This window comes from Myxine glutinosa, chromosome 2, assembly GCF_964187855.1.
Source record: "Myxine glutinosa chromosome 2, kmMyxGlut1.1, whole genome shotgun sequence".
NCBI classification, from domain to species: Eukaryota; Metazoa; Chordata; class Myxini; order Myxiniformes; family Myxinidae; genus Myxine; species Myxine glutinosa.
Genome location: NC_136262.1, coordinates 44326769 through 44354479, shown reverse-complemented (window position 1 = coordinate 44354479; position 27711 = coordinate 44326769). Strand labels below are relative to the sequence as shown.

At 43.5% G+C, this 27711-nt stretch overlaps 1 protein-coding gene across 1 annotated transcript in view; it reads right to left on the bottom strand.

Moving 5' to 3' along the window:
• Positions 1-27711, bottom strand: part of LOC137422386 (CUB and sushi domain-containing protein 3) — a 1172941-nt gene that overhangs the window by 34537 nt on the left and 1110693 nt on the right. The window contains 4 exon segments of the mRNA XM_078772588.1: positions 5930-5995; positions 9947-10126; positions 19931-20042; positions 27603-27676. Coding sequence (XP_078628714.1) covers positions 5930-5995; positions 9947-10126; positions 19931-20042; positions 27603-27676 — 432 coding nt within the window.

Below are 27711 nucleotides of genomic sequence, written 5' to 3'. Positions count from 1 at the left end.
GGTTTAAACCAATCATAATTCAAACAATTATTTTGCACAAATGTATTTGTAATATACGTGATATCACATTTTATAAACAATTGAAGTTGAAAACTTAAGTTGAAAAAAAAAGATTTTTCCCAAAAATATTCCAAAAAAAAATTGGAAATGTTTTCAAAAAAATACCCTTAGGACATACCAACGGGAGAGATATGTGCATACCAGAAGTTTGGTACGATTTCACAGAAGTTTGAGAAAGTAGTTCAGTGACAGGACAGGACAGACACTGCACAGATATATATATAATTATATATGTTTTGAATATTAAGAGTGTTAAACCAGACATTGTTTTCATCGAGTTACTTTCCCTGAAATTAAATCAGTACGGGGAAACCAATCCCAGAATATTGGTTGTATGTAGTGTGCAAACTTTGTAGTGGGTGCACGACCCTAAATAAAGGCTACTCAAATGAAAATTTGTCTGTGGTGTTTTCTCCTTCAGTGGCTTAATTGAGAAGGTGAGCAAAAGAAATGGACCACCTTCAGGTTTTGTCCCTGATGCAGTGACACACCCTAATATATATATTGGGGTGTAATATATATAAGCACAGCCTGCCACACGGTGCATTACCTCTGGTATACACTCATTATATGGAGTCACCTGGATGCGGTCGGGAGTAACCAATCAGAATATAATTTCAGTTCTCCAACCAATATGGAATCGCTTGACTGGTTTCTAATCGAAAGGTTTTCAGATTAACAAGTGTCTACAGGTCTCACTGCGTTGCCCTGATGAAGCCCCAACAAGGGCGAAACCAAGTCGGTAACAGTGAGTTTTGTATGCACTTGTGATAGTATCTGAACTAAGATCGAAATTACGCACTGTCAGATGGCTCTTCCGGGAGCTTGACAGGCAAGGCGTACGCACGTGGCGGTGACGTCATTACGTCCGCTCATTAGGCTGGAGAACTGAAATTATATTCTGATATATATATATATTTGTGCAGCGTCTGTCCTGTCCTGTGTTGTCACTGAACTACTTTCTCAAACTTTTGTGAAATCGTACCAAACTTCTGGAATGCACATATCTCTCCCGTCGGTATGTCCTAAGGGTATTTTGTTTGAAAAATTTTCCAAATTTTTTTTTTTTTTGAGGATTTTTTTTGGGAAATTTTTTTTTTCAACTTCATTTGTATCGACGCTTGGTGAGGCGAGCGTAGCGAGCCGAGCCAAGCTAGTATATATATATATATATATATATATATATATATATTGTTGAAGTTATAACATAAGTTGGTACGATTGATTAAATTAAAACCACGTAACTAACATATAAGTTGAAGAGGGTAGAAACGATGAGGAGGCGAAGAAAGGAGAGGCAGAGGAAGAGAAAGAGGTTCTTTGAGAAGCCTTTTCAGTTGATGAAGGATCTGTTGGAGCCGTCTCGATTTGGTGTACTGAAGGTACCAAAGGAAGAGTTGGAAGGTCACCTGCGTGTCACGTATGCAGACACAAGGAAGAACGAAGTGGTGGAGGACATCGAAGGATTGGTGAGACCGACAGAGCCAGGTGTTCCATTTGATTTATCAGAGCCAAAGATGTCTGAGATTGAGGCAGTTTTGAGGAAGGCACGGGCGGCATCGGCTCCAGGACCAAGTGGAGTGCCATACAAGGTGTTTAACAGTTGTGAAGGCATCAAGCAGTATCTGTGGAAGGCTCTGAAGGTGGTATGGAGGCAAGGAGTGGTGCCCAGTCAATGGACTAGGGTGGAAGGAGTTTATATTCCAAAGCAGGAGGAGGCTGTGACACTGGAGCAGTTTAGACCAATATCATTGCTCGATGTAGATGGGAAGATATTGATGAGTGTCTTTGCGGCACGGCTCTCAGGCTTCATCAGAGGGAATGGTTTTGTGGATGGTTCTGTGCAGAAGGCAGGAATACCAGGATCACCAGGATGCATTGAACACTCGGCAATGGTCTGGCAAGTGTTACAGGAGGCAAAGAGGCAAAGGGAGGATGTGGCGGTGGTATGGCTGGATTTGGAGAATGCATATGGGTCAGTGCCGCATGCCTTGATCAGGTATGCCATGGATTTCTTTTGGGTGCCACGGAGATTTAGGGATTTTTTAATGGCATATTATGATCAGTTTTGAATGCGGTTTGCGACACAGTCCTATGTAACAGAGTGGCAGAAGTTGGAAGTGGGGATCCCGATGGGATGTACCATCTCCCCGATTTTGTTTGTGCTGGTTATGGAGTTGTTGATACGTGCGGTGAGTGGACATGGGAAAGAAGTGGAGCTAGCCCCTGGTCAGAGGTTGCCAGCAATGTTTGCTTTCATGGATGACCTGACAGTTGTCCAACAGTCCGCTGATGCAGCAGTAGAGGTACTGGGACGACTGGAAAGGTTGATGCGGTGGGCAAGAATGGGATTTAAAGCAAGAAAGTCGAGGAGTGTGGTAGTGAGACGAGGAGTGGTGGATAACATGCACAGGTTTGAGCTGGGAGGGGAGGTGGTTCCATCATTGGTAGAGGCCCCTGTGAAGAGTTTGGGAAGATGGTATACAGTGGAGTTGAATGATGTGGGAAGAGTGGAGGAGGTGAGGAACAAGCTTTTGAGAGGTTTGAAGAGGATTGATGGATGTGGTTTGCCAGGTAAGTTGAAGGTATGGTGTTTGAAGTTTGGGTTGATGCCACGAATATTGTGGCCATTGATGATGTATGATATTGCAATTGGGCATGTAGAGAGGATGGAGGTTGTGGTGGGTGGGTTTGTGAGGAGGTGGTTGGGAGTGCCACGCTGTTTGACGAACATTGCCTTTTATGGTCAGGGTGGAAAACTCCAGTTTCCCTTGACATCATTAACCGAGGAGTTTAAGGTGGTGAGGGTGCGGGAGTTCATGATGTTGCGGGATTCAAGTGATGCAGTGGTAAAGAATGCTCTCCCAGAGAAGAAGGGAAGTCGGAAGTGGAATGCAAGAGCAGAGGTGGACGAGATGGAGGAGCGGTTGCAACAGGAGGAGGTCATGGGGATGGTACAGCATGGGAAGCATGGCTTGGGGTGGATGCAGCATGAGCGATGGGGAAAGGCATGTGTGAAAGAGAGGAGGAAGATGGTTGAGAGGGAGTTGAGAAGAAAGGAAGAGGAGGGGAGATATGTGAAAGCAGTCGGTCAGGCACAGCAAGGTGCTTGGACTAAGTGGGAAGGTGTGCGGGTGAGGATATTGAAGTGGCAAGAGATTTGGAGGATGGAGCCAATATTGTTGAATTTCCTGTTGCGAGCAACGTATGATGTGCTTCCGTCACCAGTAAACTTGAGATTGTGGGGGTTGTTGCAGGAGGAGAGATGTTATTTGTGTGGAGGTGTGGGAACGGTGCAGCATGCACTGAGTGCATGCTCAGTAGAATTGGCAGCAGGAAGATACAGGTGGCGACATGATCAGGTGCTGGCGGTGGTGGTGCAGATGGTGCAACAAGAGGTGCTGAGATCGAGAGAGAGAAGAGTGGAGAAGGAGACTGATGGGGGAGAGGTGTGGTTTGTCAAAGAGGGCCAAGTGGAAAGAGGTGGAAAGAGGAGGAGGAGGTGGAAAGCAAGAGGGCTGTCAGATGCTCATGATTGGCAGGTGGTGGCAGACCTAAAGCCACAATTGGTATTCCCAGAGGAGATCTGTGTGACAAGGTTGCGGCCTGACATTGTCATTTGGTCAAGTGCAACAAGACAGGTCATCTTAGGGGAGTTGTCGGTACCTTGGGAAGAGAACATGGAGGAGGTGCACGAGAGGAAGAGAGGAAAGTACAGTGAGCTGGAGGCAGAGTGCCGGGAGAAGGGTTGGCGAGTTTCGTGTCAGCCATTTGAGGTGGGGTGTAGAGGGTATATTGGAAAATTCCTTTTCTGCATTTCTTGCTAGGCTGGGAGTGTGTGGGACAGAAAGAAGGAGGATGTGTGACAAGGTGGCCCAGGTTGCCTTGAAAGGCTCATTTTGGATATGGAGGAAGTTTATGGAGGCACATCGAACGGTGTAGGTTTGTTGTGTGTGTGTGGGTTTTTTTTTTGGTTTTTTTTTTTGTTATCATTATTACTTCTTATTTTGTGTATATGAGTGAGTGGGTGAGGGTGTGTGTTTTTGCATGAATTAATTTTTGCATGAGTGTGTTTTTGTGTGTTGAGTGGTGTATGATGTAAGTGTAGGTGGTTGTTTGGTTGGTGTTCTGTATGTATGTGTGTGTATGTGTGTGTATGGGTGTGTATGTGTGTGTATGAATGATCTGGTGTGTTTTGTTGGTGAGTGGTGAAGGGTGTAAGGTGGGTGTTTGAGTGTTCCACCATGTTTGTTTGGTGCTGTGGATTCTGGATGTGGAGGTGTTGTTGTTGTTGTTGTTCGCACTGGCTGGGGGTGGGGGTATGTACGCATCCAGGTGCAGTTGCTGCATGTGGATGTGTACGTGCCCCTGCTGGCCCACCTTAGCTGACCGTATCGAGGTTGAAGGGCCGAAACGGGATGATGCTGAGGACCTCGACTGAGGACCCGGTCAGTGCGGCACACTTGTGACCAGGTGTGTTTTGAACTTATATATATATATATATATATATATATATATATATATATATATATATATATATATATATATATATATATATATATATATACATACATATATTCTTCATTGACTTGGGCTTCGTGAAGCTTCGTGAAGACTTGGGCCAAGCTTCCCCCAGCCATCCGCACAATAAATGGGGGATAATTGTGGCCATTAAAGAAGAAGATCACAATGTGTACACTTGCAAAAGATCACGATGCAAAATAAATATTGGTCACTATGGATCCCTTCTGAATGTGGGTCTGGTGCCCTAGTAAACCTGGCACTGCTACTGGGGCTTTGTAACTGCAAGAGCAGTATACCGACAGTAATAATTTGAGTTTTTGATGTAAACTGCAATTCCCCCATGGGGACGGGGTTCAGGCCTGTCAAATCGGAGGAGAAAATAGTCATGGAGAGACAACGGAATCAAGGAGATCCTGTGTGAGGAAAGACTGTTAGCAGATAATGTCCGGTTTAACAGTCTTGGCCTGGATTAAGAAATTTATCAGAATGGAGCTGACACCTTGGATGCTGGATATCCATAAAGCTAGGGGTAGGGGAGAAAGAGTTGTTGGAAGGGTGTCGGAATGTGTAAGGTGGGTAGGGGAACATGTTGCCGGGGTGGTGAGGGTACGTGGGATGGGCGTGGGGGAGTGGAGAGGAAGGAGGCAATGTTTGGTGGAAGACGAGAATGGGTGGTGTGTAAGGAGGCAGAGGAAGGGGGCATGTGGATGCGTAGAAAGGGGACATGGGATTGAGAGGCAAAGAATTAGGGGACGCAAGGTGGGGCGGGGGAATCAAGTGTCAGTGTGTGGGTGGTACCCGGATGTGAAGTTGTCATAGAGTATACCGATGTGAACAGGTTTACCACCGTAATCCTGCAACCATTACAAACTTTCATTTGAGAATTCCAAGGGTAGTTATCAGAATACCATCATCAGTATTGGGATGGAGGGAATCAATATTAAAGGCACGAACAAAGATTGCTGTATGAATGCGATTAGAGATGGAGCGCAGGCTTGCGGACATTCCAGGAATGACACAGAAAGGGAGCAAAGAAGAGGAAGCAGGAGGGACAATGATATCTGGAAATAGGAGTGCAGTAAAATTAAATATTAATCTGTGAAGCGTAGGAAGATTAAAATACTGTGATATTTTAACACGACATTCTACAGTGACATTTTACCATGATACTTCTTAATTTAATTTATTGTTGTAGCTGTTTCATTAAAGTGCGTAGATTCCACCAGTACATCTCTCCTGCCAATCAAGTAGAAGTAATTGCTTTTTGACTGTCCTGCGATGAGATCATGAAATGCATTCGATGATGTATGGTTATAAATTGCGTGAAACAAATGTAACCGCCTACCTTGTGGTTTGGGGCTTACTGTTTCGGGAAGAACACTGATGGGGTTTTCTGGGTGTTTGCGACCAGCTGTCAGACATGGAGTGGGAGGGGATGATGCAGATAATTAGAAAACAATGAAGAGATGTTTCAGAATGTCGCAGAACATGTTTGCGGGCCATTATATGCTAAAAATGCTTAATAACACTTCAGGGAAGAATATGATCAGAGAAAAAAAAGTAAAACACCCATCACAATGTCAAAGTAGTAAATTCAACTCAACCTGGTAATTAGGAAAACATTTGATGGGGGTGGTTGGGGGAAGAGATAATAGCCATGTCATCAGCATGAATGCAAATACAGATTTGAATTAAGACAAGGAATTATGAGAAACATCTGGTTCACTAACCTGAGGCTGCCGACAAGGACAAGGTCTATTAGCCTCGACTCTGAAGGACTCTACTACTTTATCTCAAAGGGCCTTTCATCTCCACGCATGTGGTGGCCATGAAAGAGTTGCTGAAACATAATCGGTCCTCCGGGAAGGATGTCCGGACAGGGAAATATTCCTCCCAAGCCCGAATGCCGGCCGCTCTCATCCGACGGCCATCGATGCTAATTTTCTTCCGCAGCCTGCAGCTTGCAGTTCCCTTAATGAAGCTTGCATTTGGTGAGGCACTTTGCTTCTGAGATTGAGGAAGACACTTGTCCAAAGGGCTTTTATTAGGAGTCAACCAGTTTCATCAGTGGAAATTAACAGCTACATTTCCGTGGAAGGATCTCCCAGGATTGCAGGAAGCTTTTAAACAGAGATTCTTGCTGTCAGTTGGTTTTTAACCAACTCTTGTGCAATGCAACATCTGCACACACACACCTTCTGGTCTCTGTTTTAGCACAAGTCATTGAGACTCATCCAACTTCAACTTCAAATCCATCTTCTTACTATAATTCACCAAATGTCCGTCAGTCTGTCTGTCCGTCCGTCCGTCTGTCTGTCCGTCTGTCTGTCCGTCCGTCCGTCCGTCTGTCTGTCCGTTCGAAGGTACCAAAAAAACGGCTCAACCGATCGCAACGATCTTTTGGGTGGGTAATCCTGGGATCTACTGGAGTAAAATAGGGTATATTGTTTTTCCAATTTCAGCTTTGGCCTCCAGCATTTTCAGGTTTGGACTCCTGCATAACGTTATTTTCCCGGGTGCCGCACAAACGGCTGCACCGATCGCTGCACAGCTGCACTGATCGGACTCAGTGACCTCGGACAAAGACCTTTTATAAGGACATGGGTTGAATCCCTGCTTGAGAGAATGCGAACCCCCTCCCCGGTCATCTCTCCAACTCACAATCCCATGAGATATGTGGAAATGATGACCCAAAACCAATTATCTTCTTTTTGATTCGTATATAAACATCATTAAAAGTAAATAATGACCTCGGCCAAAGTTCAAACGACGTGAGTTTAATCTCTACATGAGAGAATTCCACATAGCTATTTGGGCAGTGTATAAGCCAACAGATCGCTGTCTCCATCGATCTTGCCGAGGCCATAACACCTATTGGCTCAAAAATCCTTTTAACTGTTGACTTGGTAGTTTTTATAATGAAGGAAACATTAACAATGTTGTTAAAAGTTTATTTTGTGATTAATTTGTGATTGGACTCGATTTTGTATCGAGTTCAAGTGAATGACGACAAGCCGTGATGGTTTCTACTTTCTGAACATGAACTTCGTGGATCGCCATATGCAGATTCGCCACGGACACACGATCGATGTTTCTATACATGAACGTAACCGTTTGTTTGTGAACGGGTACGTTTTTCATGGAAGTCCTTCACAAACTTGCTGTCCATGTCTGATGTGCGACCGAAGGTGCTACAGGAATGTGGAATTTATTGGTTTCATGCTTTAGCATTCGCCGTATCTGCATTGTCTGTTTGCTTCTGGCCTCCCACCCGTGCGTAGCACGGGTATCTCACTAGTTTTAAACAAACCGATATTCGTCTCAGAAATGGATTAATTTTTCTATTGTATTGTCAAATACACTAAATATTCATTGCTACTTCATTTGAATTATTTTTCCTTGAACTCCCAGTGTAGAGTGCATCTCCTTCCATGACACCTAATTTAATTTCAATCAGTATATATACTCAAATAAATCTGGTGTTTGGGTGAGAAAGATGATTCAAACCCAGTAGGATTTCAAGCATTTTTCAACTACGGTTACTCGCAGATTATGAGTGTTGCTTCGGGTTACGGCACAAGGATTCGTTAACTAAATAGAGACGTAAACTCAAGTGAAAGGTCTTGTATGAAGATGACAAGACAGAGCAGACAAAGGCAAACATAAATCCAATGCGAAATGATGTGAAACCAATTTTCATTTTGTCACCTGCTCCAGATGTTACATTTTGGAAGAAGGAATAAGAAGTGTCAATGAAGCATGTAATTAGAATTACGATTAAGATGTGAATGAATTTAACGTAACCACATGAATGATGATGATCACTCCTTTTTGCATATGGCTGCTGAAGCAGTTTCTAAGCTATTGGGCACAATACTGGATGGGTTGCCACTCCGACCCAGGATACTTGAATGGCTCATCATCCCAGCAAGCTGGCACTCATTTTGCTGACCTCGGAAGGATGACAGGCTGAGTCAACCCCACCTAGTGTTAATTAATCAGAGGACAGGAGCTTGAACTCAAGACATTGAGATCTCAAGCCAGCAACCTTAACCGTTAAGCCTAGACCAGGCTTAACCACACGTATCGGTGTGGTTTATTACATTTTCAAAGGTACTATCAGGTTGCCTGTGCCCGCACGGGATTCTAAATGGGGTAGGGATGGAGTAGGCAAAAATGCAAATGGCATCTTCTGTCATTGAGCCGCCAATCTGGGAGCAACAATTCACTAATGGCAGCGAGGTGCTCCATTTGAAGCAGTTTGAGATGCCTAGGGTACATAATAAAAAAGTACATTGGTGTCAAAGCCAGTAACCAACCAATTGCAAATTAACAGTAGTAGAGTTCCTATTGGAGTGAAGCCATTATATATGATCATTAATTAATCTGATGATAAACATGTATTGAAGTAAGATAGTTTTCCGAATTGATCAGAGAAAGGACTCCTGCTGTGAAGAAGACCTGGCAAAGTCAAAAGTTAAAAAAAACTTCTGAATTCTAGTGAGATGTGATTCATTGGTTTTGGTTTTAAAAAAAGCTTTTTTTTGTTAAAAAAAAAAATTTAATTTTTTTTTGGGGTTTAAAAAATGAATTAAAAAATTGATTTAAAAAAAATCAACATTGGTTTAAAAAAACCTTTCACTTAAGGAAATCGTTTTTGCATGATTGGTGCTAGAAAACACTGGCATCTAAGTCAGTACATGAATATGGATGGACATTAAGCTGGGTGTCCCGTCCACCAGCATTTGTTGGTGAATGCTAAAGATCAATAGTTGGCAAGTTATCACCGGCACCCTGGCCAATTAATAAATCCACGCCTGAATTGCATCAACGGTACAGCCTCTCCTCATTGATGATGCAACCTGTGAGCTGAATTCAGTATTGAATCCCAGTCCAATATGCATTCGCTAACAACAATTGATATCTGATTAATATGGAATACAGGTAGTACCAACATGCAAGAATGCATAAGCAATCAAAGCATTCATGCTGTTTATTCCTCAGTGGATTATGACTAAGAGTGGGATTTTAAAAAACCAACACACCCAAAGCATTTTGATAACAAAAGAAGAGGAACTAAACACATTTGATTCATAACTTGTAAAAAGTAAAAAAACACAACTTTTTAGTGGTTATTCCATATCTAACCACAAACCTGCAACATGTCCATGAGTCTGATAATATGTCATCCCATAAGAAATCAGTGCCCAATATAACAATCAAACCCACAAAATTAGGCCTGGCCGGCCCAATACAGATCGTTATTTGGGGATAAAGTTAAATTAACACATTTCATTTTACTGTGATGTAACCTGGAGCAATTGATTTTTTAAATCAGTCAAGTTATGCCAATACTACATACCGTGGCACATGGGTGCTTTTCCAGACCATGTTCCATCTGGCGCACATGTGCGGTGTTCAGAACCACTTGCGAGGAAGTAGCCATGTTGACATGAATAAAGCAGTGTGTAGCCCAGGCCGGCTACTTCCAAGGCTTCAACATTGGCAAATGGGGGTGTTTCTGGTTCTTGGCATCTATGTGCTGCACAAAGGGAATGGGGGTGAAAATAAATGGAAGGTTGAAGGTATATGAGGTAATGATCCTTATGTACACACCTGAAGATTTAGACTGAAACAAATTTACATTCTGTGTGTTTTACTGATAAACGTTGGTGTCCAGGCATGCTTTTATTTACTGACAAACAAAGTACATATGCCAACGATTGGAGGTCACGTCTTTTCGAAACTGTCCATGCGCTCACGCTTTCGAAGTTAAGTAATTTTTCACAATTGTGTTTTTGTCGAAACTGTATCTATCTTTCGGTGTGTGTACCTATAGTGTGTCTTTAGTAAGAGTCTAGGTGTTAATTTTTCATACCTGTATACAAAATCGTCGGTTAATTTGTGTCGCGTATTCTGAGGGCTAGTAGGCTACCGTGTCCGACCTAGAGGCTTTGTTTTTCTCTCAGCGGTTCGTCGATTGTGCTGCAATTACTTTCGTTCTCTGTTTTTGTCCCAGTCTTTCACCCCATACTTCCTTCTTTAAAATCTCAACTAAAAAAAAAAAAAAAAACCCAAAAAACTATTTCCTTCTCTGTTCTTTTTCGTTTATTCGTTGTTCTTATTTGTTCGTTCGTTCTTCGATCACGTTGTTCGTGATCATGTGATCACGTTGTTAAAAATGTTTAAACTTTCCCCTGAAGAACTGTATTCTGTCGTATATTCAGTCGTATGTCTTACAGTTCCTTTTTTCTACATTCCCGAAACTCTCCTGCACTCCACCCCTCCTTCAGCATCCTCAAACGTATTTTTGACTCGAAGGTCTCAAGAAACTCATTTTGCAATAAATGTTCGTTTCCCATTAATCGTACACTTTTCAAAATCCAATCTCACCCCTCCCCTCCAAATCTTCCCCATCACCACTCCCCTCCAAATCTACCCCCTTGCCCCTCCCCTCCAAATCTTCCCCATCACCCATCTCTTTCAAATCTTCCCCCTTGCCCCTCCCCTTCAAATCTTCTCCATCACCCATCCCTTTCAAATCTCCCCCCTTGCCCCTTCCCTCCTAAACTCCCCCCACACCCCTCCCCTCCGAGACTCTCCCTCGCTCCTCCCCTCCTAGACTCCCCTCTCACCCCTCCTCCTCAAAGCGTCCTCCCTGCTTCTTCCCCCTTCCAACTTTCACCTTCATCTCCCCCAACCTTCTGCCTCGCTCTTCCCCCTCCTCAAATAACACCTCACTGTGCCTCACCCAATCACCATCAAACCTTTTGTCCGCCCCATTCTTCCCTTTCTCCAAGCTATTCTGAAATCTCTGACATACCTTCAACAGCTCTCCCTACCTCTTCCTCCTCTTCCACATCTTAACCTACCCCTCCCCCCCCCCCCCTGTTCTGTATCCGAGGCTCCCCCTTCCTCTTCATTAACGGTATGGACCTCAAACATCCGGGGCCTTCGCTCAAACTTGACTGATCTCTCCATACAGGTTGCTTCTGACAAACCAGACGTGATCTGCTTAACAGAAACTTTCCTCCTTCATGATGTCTCTGATTCCTTGGTATCTCTCCCAGGTTACTCCCTCCTCTGGTATGACAGACCTGAGCCTCGTCCTGGAGGTGGGGTTGCTATCTTTATAAAAAAAACTCTCTTCCTCACTCGCCCTGCACTGACCTCTCTCTCTCGCCCTGCACTGCCCTCTCTCCACCTCACCCCCAGGAATACCTTTGGCTACAGCTTCCCCTTCGCTCCCACCTTTTGTGCATATGTGTGTTGTACCGTCCACCAAACAGTGATGACTCCATCTACATCTCGCTGTCTGATAATATGGACCAACTTCTATCTACCCATCCCAACTCTCTCTTCCTCATATGTGGTGATTTCAATTGTCACCATGCCAGTTGGCTGGATGTGGGCACCTCTCTCACCAGCCATGGCTCTTCAGCAAAGGACTTCTGCGACTCACTGGGACTGACACAATCTGTCAATTTCCCGACCCGGATCTCAGTCAACGGAGCATCTTCTCTTCTGGACTTGGTTATGACTAACTTCCCTGAAAATGTCTGCTGCTCTTTGTCTGCTCCAATCGGCTCATCTGATCATGTGCTTGTTAAAGTGGACATCTCTCTGACCATTATCAGAGAGCCTCCTCAGCGTCGACGAGTCTGGCATTTCACTCAGGCCAACTGGCACGGTCTTCAAGCAGCCATCAATCATCTGGACTGGTCTCCCATCTCTACCGCCTCTGACATCAACTCATCCTGGGAATTCTTCCAAAGTAAATTGCTCTCTCTCAAGCACAGATTTATCCCATCTCCTCTTCAGTTGTCATACCCTTCCTCCCGTCCATGGTACACGGAATCTTGTGGTGAGGCTGTTGCCCAGAAACAACTTGCTTTCGTCTCCTGGAAAGCAAATCCAACGGAAGGAAATCTCATTTCCTTTCACAAAGCCCGAAACAAGTGTGTGTCCACCCTCAGGAGAGCCAGGAAACAATATCTCTCCGTTCTCAAGACCGAACTCTCTTATCTGTCTCCGTCTTCCAAATCCTGGTGGCGTCTGGTCAAATCTGTTTCTGGTGTTTGTTCCCCCTCCATCCCCTCCCTCACCTCAAACGGCTACACGGCTGATTCCGCACGTGAAAAAGCTGAATGCCTCAACTCTGTGTTTGCCTCTAAATCTTGTGTCCCAAACCCATCCCTCTCTGTACCCACCGTACCGTCGTACCCAACTGCTCCTGGACTCTGTGTCCTTCTCTCCTGACAAGGTGGAAAAGTTTCTGTCAACCCTCGACTCTGATTCTGCAACTGGACCTGACGGCATCAGCCCACGGGTCCTAAAATCCTGTTCTTCCGCTCTTTCACTCTCTCTCTCTGTTCTCTTCACACTCTCTTTTGCTCAAGGTCATCTGCCATCTGCTTGGAAATCAGCCAGCATAACCGCTTTGCACAAAAAAGGTGCAAAAACAGATCCTAGCAACGACAGACCAATCAGCCTTCTCCCAATTATCAGCAAAGTCATGGAATCCATCATTGCTTCAGATATGAAATCTTTCCTCTTCTCCAATGGCTTGATCTCTGATCATCAATTTGGTTTCAGACCTGGTCACTCTACTCTGGACATGCTGCTTCTGCTTTCTCAACAATGGATGGAGGTCCTCAATGCCAAACAGGAAATTAGAGCTGTCTCCCTTGACATATCACGTGCCTTCGATATGGTATGGCACCCGGCTCTGCTCAACAAACTCTCCTCCTTTGGTATCCATGGAAATCTCCACGCATGGCTGGCGGACTTCCTCTCTAGTCGTAGTCAACGTGTGGCCCTGAATGGTTTTCTCTCATCTCCTATTCCTGTTCAGGCTGGAGTTCCCCAAGGCGTGTTCTGGGCCCTGTGCTTTTTCTGGTCTTCATCAATGATCTCTCTGACTCTCTTGAAAATCCTCTCTATCTCTTTGCTGATGACTCTACTCTCTGTCGCTCCATTCCTCATCCCTCAGATCGGCAGTCTGCAGCCTCCTCACTCTCTGCAGACCTGGACAAAATCACAGACTGGGCAAACAAGCGGACACATGTCTTTCAATCCTGACAAATCTCACACTCTTACGATGTCTCTCCGAAAAGACCGACTGGACAACCCTCCCATCTACTTTCTGAATAATCCTCTCCAAGAAGTTCTGTCACTCAAGCGTTTGGGTCTCACTATCTGCCATGATCTTTCCTGGGAAAACCACATTTCAAATCTGGCCTCCAAAGCCAGTCGCCGACTGGGCATCCTCCGTCGTGCGAAGTCCTTCCTTGGCACACCTGAGCTCCTCACCACATACAAGGCTTTCATCCGCAGCTCAATGGAATACTGCTCTCCCATCTGGGCTGGTGCTCCTGCCTCACACCTAGCTCATCTTCACGCTGTTGAAACCAAAACGTTCAGAATCATTGGAATCTCCCACGATGAAGCTAACTCCAAGGGCCTTCCACTCACTCACCGCAGGCAGGTTGGTGGTCTTTCCGTCTTCTACCGACTCCTCTCTGGCCTTGCCCCCCCCAGCTCTCTCTGGGCTCTGTCCCCCAAATATTCCTACAGGTCGCACAAGATCTGCCTGCAACCCTCTTATGGTTAAACTGCAAAAAGCAAGACTCTCTGCTCACCTTCACTCCTTCATTCCTCTTTTCTCCCGCCTCTGGAACAAACTCCTTCACTCTCTTCAATCCCACTCCACCCTCCAGGTCTTTAAAACAGCTGTTCACCACCATCTCTTATCTTCCCCCATCCCTATCGAAAACCTTGATCTTTTCTATCCCCGCTAATTTCACCCCAAATCCACTTTTTTGAAATACCAACTTCTGTCCTTGAAGTCCTTGGTGTCCTTGTGTCTTATACTCCTCCCACCCCCCCCCCCTTCCCACGCCTCCTCCCCCCAAGCCCTCTCCCTCCCACACATCTCTCTGCTCTCAAATGTTGTGTTTGTGTGCTTACCCTTCTTTCCCCATCTTGTCTTCCACTCCCTCTTTTTATATATTTTGTTTGTCTGGTTGATTTGTTAGTGAAATAAATGTTAGCTCTTTCACGAGCCTCGATTTATTATACAACAAAATACAAAAAAAACAAACATGCTCATGCCAATAAGTGAACGACAGATTAATTAGGGTTCACACCATGACAGAGTCAAGCGGACATGTCCGTGAGAAGCGAGCACAATGTGACAGGTGAAGAGATCAACGAGAGTCATTGGGGATGTCATGAGATGACTGTGAGCTGGCACTTTGATGGATTTAGAATAGAAAAAAACGGTGAGCTGGCAGTCCCATGATTGGAAAAAGAGTACAGAGGAAGTGCAGGTGAGTTGTTAACTTGGATATTTATGTGTTCAAAGAATGACTCAATTAATGTGTGCAACCTGATGGAGTCAGTGATGGACAACTGTATGAGGGGAGATGGAGAAAGACCAAGTGACAGCAGGTAGAACACTGTGGAACAACCGATCTGCCTATGGTGGGAGAGGAGCAGGACCTACTGAGTAACCTCCTGACACTAGATTCAAATTACGATCAAGGTTTAGGAGTCTATTGCCTTCAGGACGACAGTATTGGATGCTGCAGCCCAAGCCAAGAGGAGGTGGTGGGTATTCCATTGTGTTGTAATGGACAGAACAGTGCCAAGAGAGGAATTCGCCTGGAAGAGTTAGTGACCCAGTTTTAAGTTGATAAAGCCAGTTTGGAGACACGATCTATCGAGGAGAGACCATGTGATATGGCGAGGCAATTGAACGCCATTTATTGCAAGAGTTTAGATAGTTACAGAAAGACATCAAGGTTTTCAAGGAAGTCTGACCAGTAGGACAGAGTAAGGACGTTGAATTTGTTTGGAATAAAGACATTCTATGTGGTGGATCAGTTTCTTATCATTAATAGATCAGTTGTGATGGATGTCGCTGTGGCCTGCCCGTCACAGGTGAAAGGAATTGTGTGCAACAGAGTAGGGCTGATTGGGACGCGATAACAGAGGGTTGTACAAGGAAGTGGATAGGTGTTCCTATATATGAGGAACAGAAATAGCCTAACAATACTACCTTAGGACACAGGGAGAATTCTGTGCTGAAAGGACAAACAACACTTGAAGGTGTTACGTAAACATGTAATATTTAGCAGCTTGTTGTGTAGTCCCTGGACGACACAACAAATTAGAACGGCATTCGGGAGAGCGCATACTACCCCACGCTGAACAGTTTACGTTTTGTATCCCACTGATAGGACCGGTCCCCGGATGGACCATTTGTCCTTGTCACACCAAAATCGAATCGGCTTGTTGTTGTCACCAACCCAACTCATCCCCCAAGTTTTGTTTTAATCAGTCCATAACTTTTTGAGACATCGTTCTATTTATCATTTTTCCTCTATCTCTCAATGGTGAAGAATCACTTAAAAATCATCGTATCCAGGTCTGGATCTTCACCAAAATCGAATCGATTCGTCCTTGTCACATCCCCAACCTGTCCACCAAATTTAGTCGGTACCTGTGCATAACGTTTTGAGATATCCTTCTCACAGACAGACAAATAGACAGACAAAGACAGGGGTGAAAACACAACCTTCATCCGCCTTCGGTGGCATAGGTAATGAACCATTATTCTACATTCCTTCATGATCATGAACACCTTTGAGAAAGTAACCTTCCATGGATGTTTTCGGTATCGACATCACGACTTTCTCTGTGACTCACTTTTGCCCCATGCTTTCAACTTAATCAGGACGTCACATGAACTAATGGATCCATTGGGTCACGATTTGCCACCTTTCCTTCATAAAGGAGTTCACAATGCATCTCTAGACATAGACTCCCAAATGCAACACCATTGTACCACAGTTCAGCAACAAAGCTCTCTCTCTCCAACACTCCCCTCCTCCCCAGTTCTTCCACAAATTTGACAAAACATGTAAACAAACTCGAAGTGAGGTAGTAGGCATTAAAACTTTGCGTTCACTGCTTGAACTGCATATTTTCTCACAGCTGGCGGCCACATTAGGCCTGACCCCTCCCTCTGGGTCATACAGTGCCACACACGGTCTTTTTAAGGTTTACAGAAAACATCAGGCAGCCAGGGCAACAAATGTATGTACTTGTTCGTTTTACACAAATACAATGATTATACCACAGTTTACCCAAAATGCAATGACTATACCACAGTCAAATAGATGTTACAATCTTACTATAATTCACCAAATGTCTGTCTGTCTGTCCGTCCGTCCGTCCCCAGGTACCGCAAAAACGGCTGAACCGATCACAACCAAATTTTGGGTGGGTAATCCTGGGATCCCCTGGAGTAAAACAGGCTGTATTGTTTTTCCATTTTTTCCCCCAATTTTTCAATTTTCCAGTTTTTCCAAACACGATGGAATAATATTTAACGATATGAGCAGTGATGTGGCTTTTATTGAAATTCTACAAATAATGTTTAGATTTTGATGATTTGCGTGTGATATGATTTAACGGATGTTTATATAAATCGTTTAAAATAAAAAAGCCTTCAATTTATTTTTCATTTGGGCCCCTAAATTGAAGCCCCGCCCATAGGGCGGGTACCCTTGGTAGTCGTAATAAACACGCAACCACACTGATAAGACAGATATGCAAAATATACTCATCAATAATAACATTGATTTCCACAAAAAGCACTAACTTTTTTTCTTACGATAACTATCTAAATATGAAAGCAAACTTGCTGAACATTACCACAGGTCAAAGGTGGGTGCATATGTTCTTTCTTTTTGAAAGGAAATTCCGAATGTCTATGATGAGAGGTAAGCCATAAGGAGAATTCTGCTCTTTTTGGGCCTACATCCCCCAGCTGCTAAATATTGTTGTGTGGTCCCCAGGGAGGTGAGGGCAGGTGTTAATTTGACGCGTGCTCTTCTGCACCTGTTCTCCTAATTTCACATTTAATGAGAAGGCGATAAACACCGATGTAAGCGCACAATATTCTCAAAACAAAACAACGAGCAAGTGTTATCGTTTGCTCGGAGAAGAGTTCATTAATGAAATCATCAAATGACGTTGTGACCGAACAAAACAGCAAGGATTTCAAAAAGGTCACCTGGAAGACGTGAAAGACGTATATTCAGCGACAAACGTCACGCATTAATCGTTCCTGTGACCCCAATGCCTGAGAGTTTATTAGACGTTGATTAAACCAATGCCAGAGACTCTCACTGCTGAGATAAACCGAATGACGGGAACTCATCAAGTCAATATAAAAGAGGCAGCGAAAAGGAGTCTTTCTGCACAAGGTGTTTTGAAGGAAATAGTACATGTCCCGGAAATGGGGTGCCATGTTGCTTTGTCTACCGGTATGGTTTACCTAAGTGCCCATCTCCACCCAGGGCAAGGATACTTAGTTAGGTTAGTTCCATCCAGGGCAAGGATACTTAGTTAGGTTAGTTCCATCCAGGGCAAGGATATTTAGTTAGGTTAGTTCCATCCAGGGCAAGGATACTTAGTTAGGTTAGTTCCATCCAGGGCAAGGATACTTAGTTAGGTTAGTTCCATCCAGGGTAAGGATATTTAGTTAGGCTAGTTCCATCCAGGGCAAGGATATTTAGTTAGGTTAGTTGCATCCAGGGCAAGGATATTTAGTTAGGTTAGTTCCATCCAGGGCAAGGATACTTAGTTAGGTTAGTTCCATCCAGGGCAAGGATATTTAGTTAGGTTATTTCCATCCAGGGCAAGGATATTTAGTTAGGTTAGTTCCATCCAGGGCAAGGATATTTAGTTAGGTTAGTTCCATCCAGGGCAAGGATATTTAGTTAGGTTATTTCCATCCAGGGCAAGGATATTTAGTTAGGTTAGTTCCATCCAGGGCAAGGATACTTAGTTAGGTTATTTCCATCCAGGGCAAGGATATTTAGTTAGGTTAGTTCCATCCAGGGCAAGGATACTTAGTTAGGTTAGTTCCATCCAGGGCAAGGATACTTAGTTAGGTTAGTTCCATCCAGGGCAAGGATATTTAGTTAGGTTAGTTCCATCCAGGGCAAGGATATTTAGTTAGGTTATTTCCATCCAGGGCAAGGATATTTAGTTAGGTTAGTTCCATCCAGGGCAAGGATATTTAGTTAGGTTAGTTCCATCCAGGGCAAGGATATTTAGTTAGGTTATTTCCATCCAGGGCAAGGATATTTAGTTAGGTTAGTTCCATCCAGGGCAAGGATATTTAGTTAGGTTATTTCCATCCAGGGCAAGGATATTTAGTTAGGTTAGTTCCATCCAGGGCAAGGATATTTAGTTAGGTTATTTCCATCCAGGGCAAGGATACTTAGTTAGGTTAGTTCCATCCAGGGCAAGGATATTTAGTTAGGTTAGTTCCATCCAGGGCAAGGATATTTAGTTAGGTTAGTTCCATCCAGGGCAAGGATATTTAGTTAGGTTAGTTCCATCCAGGGCAAGGATACTTAGTTAGGTTAGTTCCATCCAGGGCAAGGATATTTAGTTAGGTTATTTCCATCCAGGGCAAGGATATTTAGTTAGGTTAGTTCCATCAAGGGCAAGGATACTTAGTTAGGTTAGTTCCATCAAGGGCAAGGATACATAGTTAGGTTAGTTCCATCCAGGGCAAGGATACTTAGTTAGGTTAGTTCCATCAAGGGCAAGGATACATAGTTAGGTTAGTTCCATCCAGGGCAAGGATATTTAGTTAGGTTAGTTCCATCCAGGGCAAGGATACTTAGTTAGGTTAGTTCCATCAAGGGCAAGGATACTTAGTTAGGTTAGTTCCATCCAGGGCAAGGATACTTAGTTAGGTTAGTTCCATCAAGGGCAAGGATACATAGTTAGGTTAGTTCCATCCAGGGCAAGGATACTTAGTTAGGTTAGTTCCATCAAGGGCAAGGATACTTAGTTAGGTTAGTTCCATCAAGGGCAAGGATACATAGTTAGGTTAGTTCCATCCAGGGCAAGGATACTTAGTTAGGTTAGTTCCATCCAGGGCCAGGATACTTAGTTAGGTTAGTTCCATCCAGGGCAAGGATACTTAGTTAGGTTAGTTCCATCCAGGGCAAGGATACTTAGTTAGGATTAGTTCCATGAAGGGCCATCCTGTTCTTCGCTAATGACACAGTCCACTCTTTAACATCCACCAACTAATGATAGCAGACAGGACCACCAGAGCTTATCGTTCATTTGAGGGACACCACAATTATAATTTGCATGCAACACCTCACCTGTGATAAAACAACCAGACAGTTCATAGTCAGGTTGGGTTGATCATCAAGACCAGACTATAAGCAGCTCAAACATGAGTACACCTCTACCTCGGAGTCACACTACATAATTTGAAAGCTATTGTCTGGTTTAAGAAACTTACACATGCATTCTGGTTGGACTCCGTTCCAAGTGAGGTCGGCCTGGCAGGTGCGGCTCGTGGAGCCGTGAATGTGGAACCCTTTCGCACATGAAAAATACACTGTACTTCCTGCCTGTATGACGACACAAACAGAAAAACGGCATTGAGCTTTCCAGTACTGTGTAGAGTAGTCAAAAAGAGGTTTTGTAACATCCACGTACAATATTCATGAACGGACACAATCATCAATCAATTTGAACGCGCCCGAAACACAATTTATGGATATGAACAATGTTTAGGTTTATGGCTTTCATTTGGGAAGACGAGATGCAAGATGTGGGTGAGATGCGAGCAATATCTGAACGTCTACCGTGCCTGGGGTGTAAAAAAAACAAAACAAAAACCTTTCTCCAAGATAAAAACTTGGAGCCATAATATTTTTCATCATCAGTCGAATTACAACAACAAAATATTTATCCTTAAATGTTATCGTCCTTGCTCGGTCGGTTTACTGTCTGGTTATCTCTACTCATTTATTGTTATCACCCTTTCCTCGGTTTATAGTTTTTCGCGATTGCATTCCCGATTTTGTTTGAATACGGTTAAAAACAGACAGCGGTGATAGAAATCCGCAGCCAGAAGCCACAGGCTCAAGTTGGCCAGTGGGCCTTTGGAATATATCCTTTCCATCGCCATTTTGTAAATCAAAGTGAGGGTTCTGAATCTGGAATTCCACAAAATTCTTCCTCGTACCTTTGCACTAAACACCAAGCTGAAGACTATTAACGTTTATGTGTTCATATTCAGTTGTGGATTATCAAATGCTAATTTTTTCTTATGTTTTTTTTTTCGTCTAAGGTTCTTGGAGCAGTTACATAAACCTGGTCTTTAGGGTAGTTAGGATTAGGGTTGGACAGATACTTCAGACAAACGAGAAATTAGACAACACCGGACGATTTCAAACAAACACAGTCGGTGAAGTCAGGGGAAGTGATATAACATCCCGGTGCACTCTGGGTGCCATGTACACCCCTCTTTTGACCCCACTCTCCCCCTTCAAACCCTACCTGCCCTCCACTCCTCCGGCCCATGGGATGCCAACCCAATTAGTAAAGCGGTTAAGGTAAAGATTGCTCATTTTTTGAAAGAAGCATGAAACTTTTGGTATATGAAATGAAATGAATGATCGTTTTAAGGCCATTTTCCCCGCTAGAGCGGGGGGTAGCCTTGCGGGCCCCATGGCAATCATGGTTCCCTGTTTTGAGGCAATGTTTTTATGGCCGGATGCCCTTCCTGACGCCAACCCTTGGTCATGCTCTTACGATGCGCAGGGATACGGTGTACCTATTCTAAACCAGGGTACACACCGTGATCATTCATCCCAGCAAGCTGGTACTCAATTTGCCCACCTCGGAAGGATAACGGGCTGAGTCAACCCCCCTGGTGTTAATTCACCGATCGACCGGGATTCGAACCCAGGATCCTAGGATCCCAAGCCGGCACCCTAACCGCTAAGCCAACACCAGGCTAAACAGCAACACCAACACCAGGTATCACCAGCCAACACCAGGTATCCACTGAAAAAATATGCTGAAACGTTTGAGATTGGTACCCATCGCATAAAATGTCATTTTCCTTAGTAACCAGCCTTATGTTGCCTAAGAACCATGCTTGCCATAGTAATGGCCATTTTAATCCAATTAGAAATGGCAAGGAGTACCGGTACCTCATGACAACACTGATGTTTCCTAGCAACGGAGAAGTGACTTTGCCTAGCAACAAAGCTTTTGAAACTCCTACACTGGTTATAGACCGATAACCACCTTTCTACCACTTATATCTTTTAGAGAAGTCCAATTATATAGTGCTGTGTACACACATACTGAAATGTATGACAGAACTCCATAGCAAACGAACATGGAGGGCATACGTTATGCAATAGTGCATAGCAACAGACTCCTCCGACTGACTTTCGTGTATAGAGCGTTTTTGACTTTTGAGGCACTGGCAGATCTAGTTTGTAGTTTTAATATGTTGTAGTTATTGTTGTGAACCAATGTTTAATTTTCAATTATAATTGCAAATGGTATGTGTCTAATACATTATATTATATCTGAGACTCAGCGTAGATCAACCCTTCCAGCAAACATGGATGATGACAGTGACTTTTATGTAGCTTGCACATCATTCAGGTTTATTAGTCCCCTACTGGTGTACACCGGAGGGGACTATAGGTTTGCACGCCGTCCCTCCGTCCGTCAGTCCGTCAGTCTGTCAGTCTGTCAATCTGTCAGTCCGTCAGTCCGTCACACAAACAACAGTTTTCCGGACTATTTTTCTAAACGCTTAATGCTAATGATTTCAAACTTGGCACATGGTTTCCTCATGATAAGTTACAGGTCAAGTTCGAACTTCACGACGTTTCGATCATTTTTAACAAAGTTATGGCACTTTGAACTTTGGTAATTCTGATGATCCTTAACTCAGTGACATTTTAAGTTTTAATTTCCTTTAAAAACCAATTTCTCTGCAATAATAGGACTGATTGAGATAAAATTTTCACCATATGATGGACTCGGTCTGTAGAATATGTTAATTCGGTCTGTAATTATGACGTCACAGGTCACGTGGTTCGGTCGCCATAGTTTTTCGTGAAAACACGAAAACCCCTTTTTCTCTGCAACGGCTGAACAGATCGAGGCCAAACTTTGCAGGCAGAATCGCATACCCATGACGAACAAGAAAGTCACCGAGCATGACGTCATGCATCACATGGTTTCAGAGTTATGACGTTTTTAAGCATGAACCTTTAAAACCGAGCTCCTCCCTCATTTTTGATCCAATCGAGGGGAAACTTCACAAATCTGTTCAGCATGTCAGTCTACTAAAATGTCCTTTTGGAATTTGCGATAGGGCACGTGGGTTGGCAGATATCGTTAATTAAACGAAAACATTAAAAAACTAGAACCGGCACTCGGTAGAGCGCATACCTTCGCCGCAGCTACTGTTCTGTACTTGGCATGGGAGTGTAGGGAACAGAACAGTGAACAGTTTGGTGCTGATTTCATGCAAATCGGATAAGAATTGACCGAGTTATGACAAAAAACGCACATTTTGCAAGGTCGTGACCCCCCTGACCTTTGACCCCCAACCGCTAACAAGGGTAATGTCTTCACTGGGTCATGTCGTATATCACAAGATCGGGCATTGAATTCTGAACATTTTGGCATTAGTTGCATGCCAATTGGATAAAAATTGACCGCGCTATGGTAAAAATACGATTTTGACCTTTTCGTGACCTTGACCTTGACCTTTGACCCGATTGCTCCCAAAATCTAATCAAATGTGTCCCGTATAATAACCAATCATCCCACCAAATTTCATGCAATTCGGTTGAATACTTTTTGAGTTATGCGAATAACATACACACACACACACACACACAGACATACAAATAAATACACAGCGATCAAAACATAACCTTCCGCTTTTGCGAAGGTAAAAAATGGATATCTCTTGAATCGCTAGTACCTCAGACTGAGTTGGTAATAATTTATCTAATTCACACAGTGCAATACGTGCAGGCCGCTCCACGGAGCGACCTTGCGGGCTTATCAACGAGGCGAGGCATGACACACATGTGTCTCAGCATACCTCAGATCAAGTTTGAAAACCAGCATCAACCGTGCATAAATTTGCATATTCGATCATTTTTGACAAAGTTATGGCACTTTGAACTTTGGTAGGGGACATGTATTGCAGCGCAATACTCAGAATGCTTGTTATTCCTATCATATTGATGTACCATACATATTACTCTGCCATGCAGTGTATATAACTATATATGGATCTGCATGCTATGTAATGTTCATTTTTCCAGACACCTATGATGACCTGAGCCATGTCTCATTCCATCAGCCTACATTACCAGGCCACCATCTATCACAGCATTGTTGCCACTCTTCACAAAAAGTGCACTATCACATGCCATGTTTCTACATGTCATGACAGTGACAGATAAGGTCACCCGGAAATTCAATCCAGGACAAACTCGTGTCATTGAATTGGATCAGCCACTGTTTGCAATCACAAAAGAGATTCAATGGGATACAACGAGACCATTCAATGAGACCAAATAAATCAAAATTTTAGGTGGTCTTCATATCGAGATGGTAGTGTTTAAAATTATTGGTGACTGATTAGACAATAGTGGATGGGTAGGAGTAATTGTGCGAGCTGGCTTATGACACCCGGGAAGGCCAATGCAATCTCGAGAGCCAGTCGTGTCACTCGTTCACGATATGCACACAAGGTCACTGCTGCTGCGTTGTACATCTTGCAAAAGATGGCTTCCCAAAGCAGTGAGGTTGATGAAAATGATGAACATTAGGATAAGGTTGGATTCCAGGCATTGTGTGAAGAAAAATGTGTACGGGGTTTTGTTTTTTTTGTATACAATATCGAGGCTCGTAAAAGAGCTAACAATCATCACACAAAAAGTCAAACCGACACATAAAACACAAAAAATAAGGGGAGCGGCAGACAAGATGGGGAGAGGGGGGGGGCGGGAGGACACAAACACAACATTTGAGAGCAAGGACATCGAGAGAACTGTGGAAGGTAGAGGGCTTGGGGGAAGGTGGGAGAGGTATAAAACACATGGACACTGCAAGGACTTCCAGGAAAGAAGTTGGAATTTCAAAAAAGTGTATCTGGGGTGAATTAGCGGGGGTAGAAAAGATCAAGGTTTTGGATGGGGGAAGATAAGAGATGGTGGTGAACAGCTGTTTTAAAGACCTGGAGGGAGGAGTGGGATTGAAGGGAGTGAGGGAGCTTGTTCCAGAGGCGGGAGAAAAGGGGAATGAAAGAGTGAAGGTGAGCAGAGAGCCTAGATTTTGGCAGGTAATGGTTTTGTAACTCGAACTGTTGTTTATGAACTATGTACATGCTCTTCGTGTGGGTTACCAATCATTTCTCTTCCACACATAATAAGTTACATCTTCACCAAATTGCATGTTTCTGTCATCATGAGAATGAGGTTGTAAATTGTTAAAGGTTGTAAAGGTTGTAAATTACCTAGTTGTTATGCATTTGGTGGCCATCTTGGAAATGATGGCCATTTTTATGGAGTTCTCATTGGTTGCTTAGCTGAGTACCAATCATTTCTAATTCGACATATATAATAAAGTACATTTGCACCAAATTTCATGCATCTATTATGATTTAAACAATTAAGGTAAATTTGGCCAGTTAACCGCTGTACTAAATGCGGTTTATCCACCCTCTATCCTCGAAATGCTGAATACCAAGCGAGGTACTCAGCATTTCGAGTAATGGTTTTAAAAATGGAAGCTACAGCATGTAGCTGCCATTTTTAAAGACCTTAGAATGACTCAACTTAGCACCCTCCCAGATTCCGAGTGGATGTTCGAACCATTATGTCACTGAGCCTGGTAGTATTTATTACTGCAAATTACAAAAAGTCTGGGATTATTTGTTATTCCACAAAATCCCAAATTACAAACGAACAGATGGGACATGCAGCCAGTTTAAAATTCCGGTTACTATAAAATGCATGGACGTGCACACAAGAGAAGGAAAATGTCAATGACGAAGTTACTTTGGCTCTCATATCAATGTCAGATCTACATCCAACTTTATTTTATCCATTTACCGAAGTTGTGCTTTAACTTTACATACATTTACATCCACCACAGCCTTTATTTACTTTTTTTTTTTTTACCTATATTTTTTATATTGAAGGCTTCAGTCACGGACTATATAATCCTCATCGAGGCCAGGCCTTAAATAAAAGAGCTGCATTGATAGAAAAGTGAAGAAAGAGAGAGTCTAAGAGTTTTTGATGAAAAGAGAGAGAATGTAAGGGTGAGGAGTAACAATGAGTAATAAATGTGCATGATGAAGAGTATATGGTGTTTGTTTGCGAGAGTGATTCAAGCTAGCCCGGTGTAGCTGTAGCTGTAGCTGCAGCTGTAGTGTAGCTGTAGCTGTAGTTTGTAGCTGTAGTACAGTTTGTAGCTGTTGTGCTGTTGTTTGTAGCTGTTTGTAGCTGTTTGTACAGTTTGTAGCTGTACAGTGTAGCTGTAGCTGTAGCCCGGTGTAGCTGTAGCTGTAGCTGTAGTTTGTAGCTGTAGTACAGTTTGTAGCTGTTGTGCTGTTGTTTGTAGCTGTTTGTACAGTTTGTAGCTGTACAGTGTAGCTGTAGCTGTAGTGTAGCTGTAGCTGTAGTTTGTAGCTGTAGTACAGTTTGTAGCTGTTGTGCTGTTGTTTGTAGCTGTTTGTAGCTGTTTGTACAGTTTGTAGCTGTACAGTGTAGCTGTAGCTGTAGCCCGGTGTAGCTGTAGCTGTAGCTGTAGTTTGTAGCTGTAGTACAGTTTGTAGCTGTTGTGCTGTTGTTTGTAGCTGTTTGTACAGTTTGTAGCTGTACAGTGTAGCTGTAGCTGTAGTGTAGCTGTAGCTGTAGTTTGTAGCTGTAGTACAGTTTGTAGCTGTTGTGCTGTTGTTTGTAGCTGTTTGTAGCTGTTTGTACAGTTTGTAGCTGTTTGTACAGTTTGTAGCTGTACAGTGTAGCTGTAGCTGTAGTTTGTAGCTATAGTACAGTTTGTAGCTGTTGTGCTGTTGTTTGTAGCTGTTTGTAGCTGTTTGTACAGTTTGTAGCTGTACAGTGTAGCTGTAGCTGTAGCCCGGTGTAGCTGTAGTTTGTAGCTATAGTACAGTTTGTAGCTGTTGTAGCTGTTGTGCTGTTGTTTGTAGCTGTTTGTAGCTGTTTGTACAGTTTGTAGCTGTACAGTGTAGCTGTAGCTGTAGCACGGTGTAGCTGTAGTTTTTGAGTGAGACAGAAAGTAAAACCAGGAATCCTGAAACGGAGAGTGTAAGATGGTTCTGGGCACTACTTTAATGCTCCTAAGTCCGAATGGTAGTACTACCTTGAGCGGGTTGCTGTCTACAGCCTACTCCCTAAAAAAACGGTTCAGCCGGATGGGTGTTTTTTTTTAAATGAGAGACCATGTCCTTACTGGATGCTCATTGGCTCACTAAGGGAGCTCATGCGCCCTTTTAACAGGTATTGTTTTTAGTCCTGCGGAGTGTCACATCACCCTTCCCATTGACAAGCCAGTGAGGGTAGTCGATTTAGTCGCCGACTACCCGACCATGTGGCAGGTAGCATTGGGTTACATGTTATCAGTGGCAGTCAAGAGACCGACCTGACTGAAAAATGCATGCATGACTACTAAAAGGTCATAACGTATATCCACTTTAATCTGATGTTTATCGGAACAAAAAGGGACTGCTGTAACTTCAAATGATCTCAATGATCGAAAACAGTCGGGTTTAGGTGAACCAGTGAATCTTAATCCCCCTGACCTTCCTGTCCATCATTCACAATGCTTGAATAAAATAACGTGACCCTCAACTTCAACAAACATTGAAGCTCAATGTAACCAGAGAAAAAGAAAGAGTTGATACCTGAAACAGGAGGAAAGACCTGATCCCCCACACAGTCTCTGTGACATCTTCCGCTCCCTTTCCCTTCTCCCATAACCCCTATTCCACCCTCCCATCTCCATGCTGTAACTGGACCAGACCTGCAGTTTTATAATGGAATTTCAAACAGGTTTACATGTTGTTGTCAGCACAAGTTATTCTGCAGGTGGAGTTGCAAAGGACCAACCTCATATCCCAAGCTGTAGTTTTGAAATCCATTATCGGGAGCTCCTGGGTCGGAACAAATGGTGTTTGTAGGATCTGGGTGATAAAAGGAGAAAAGGAAGAACACAATC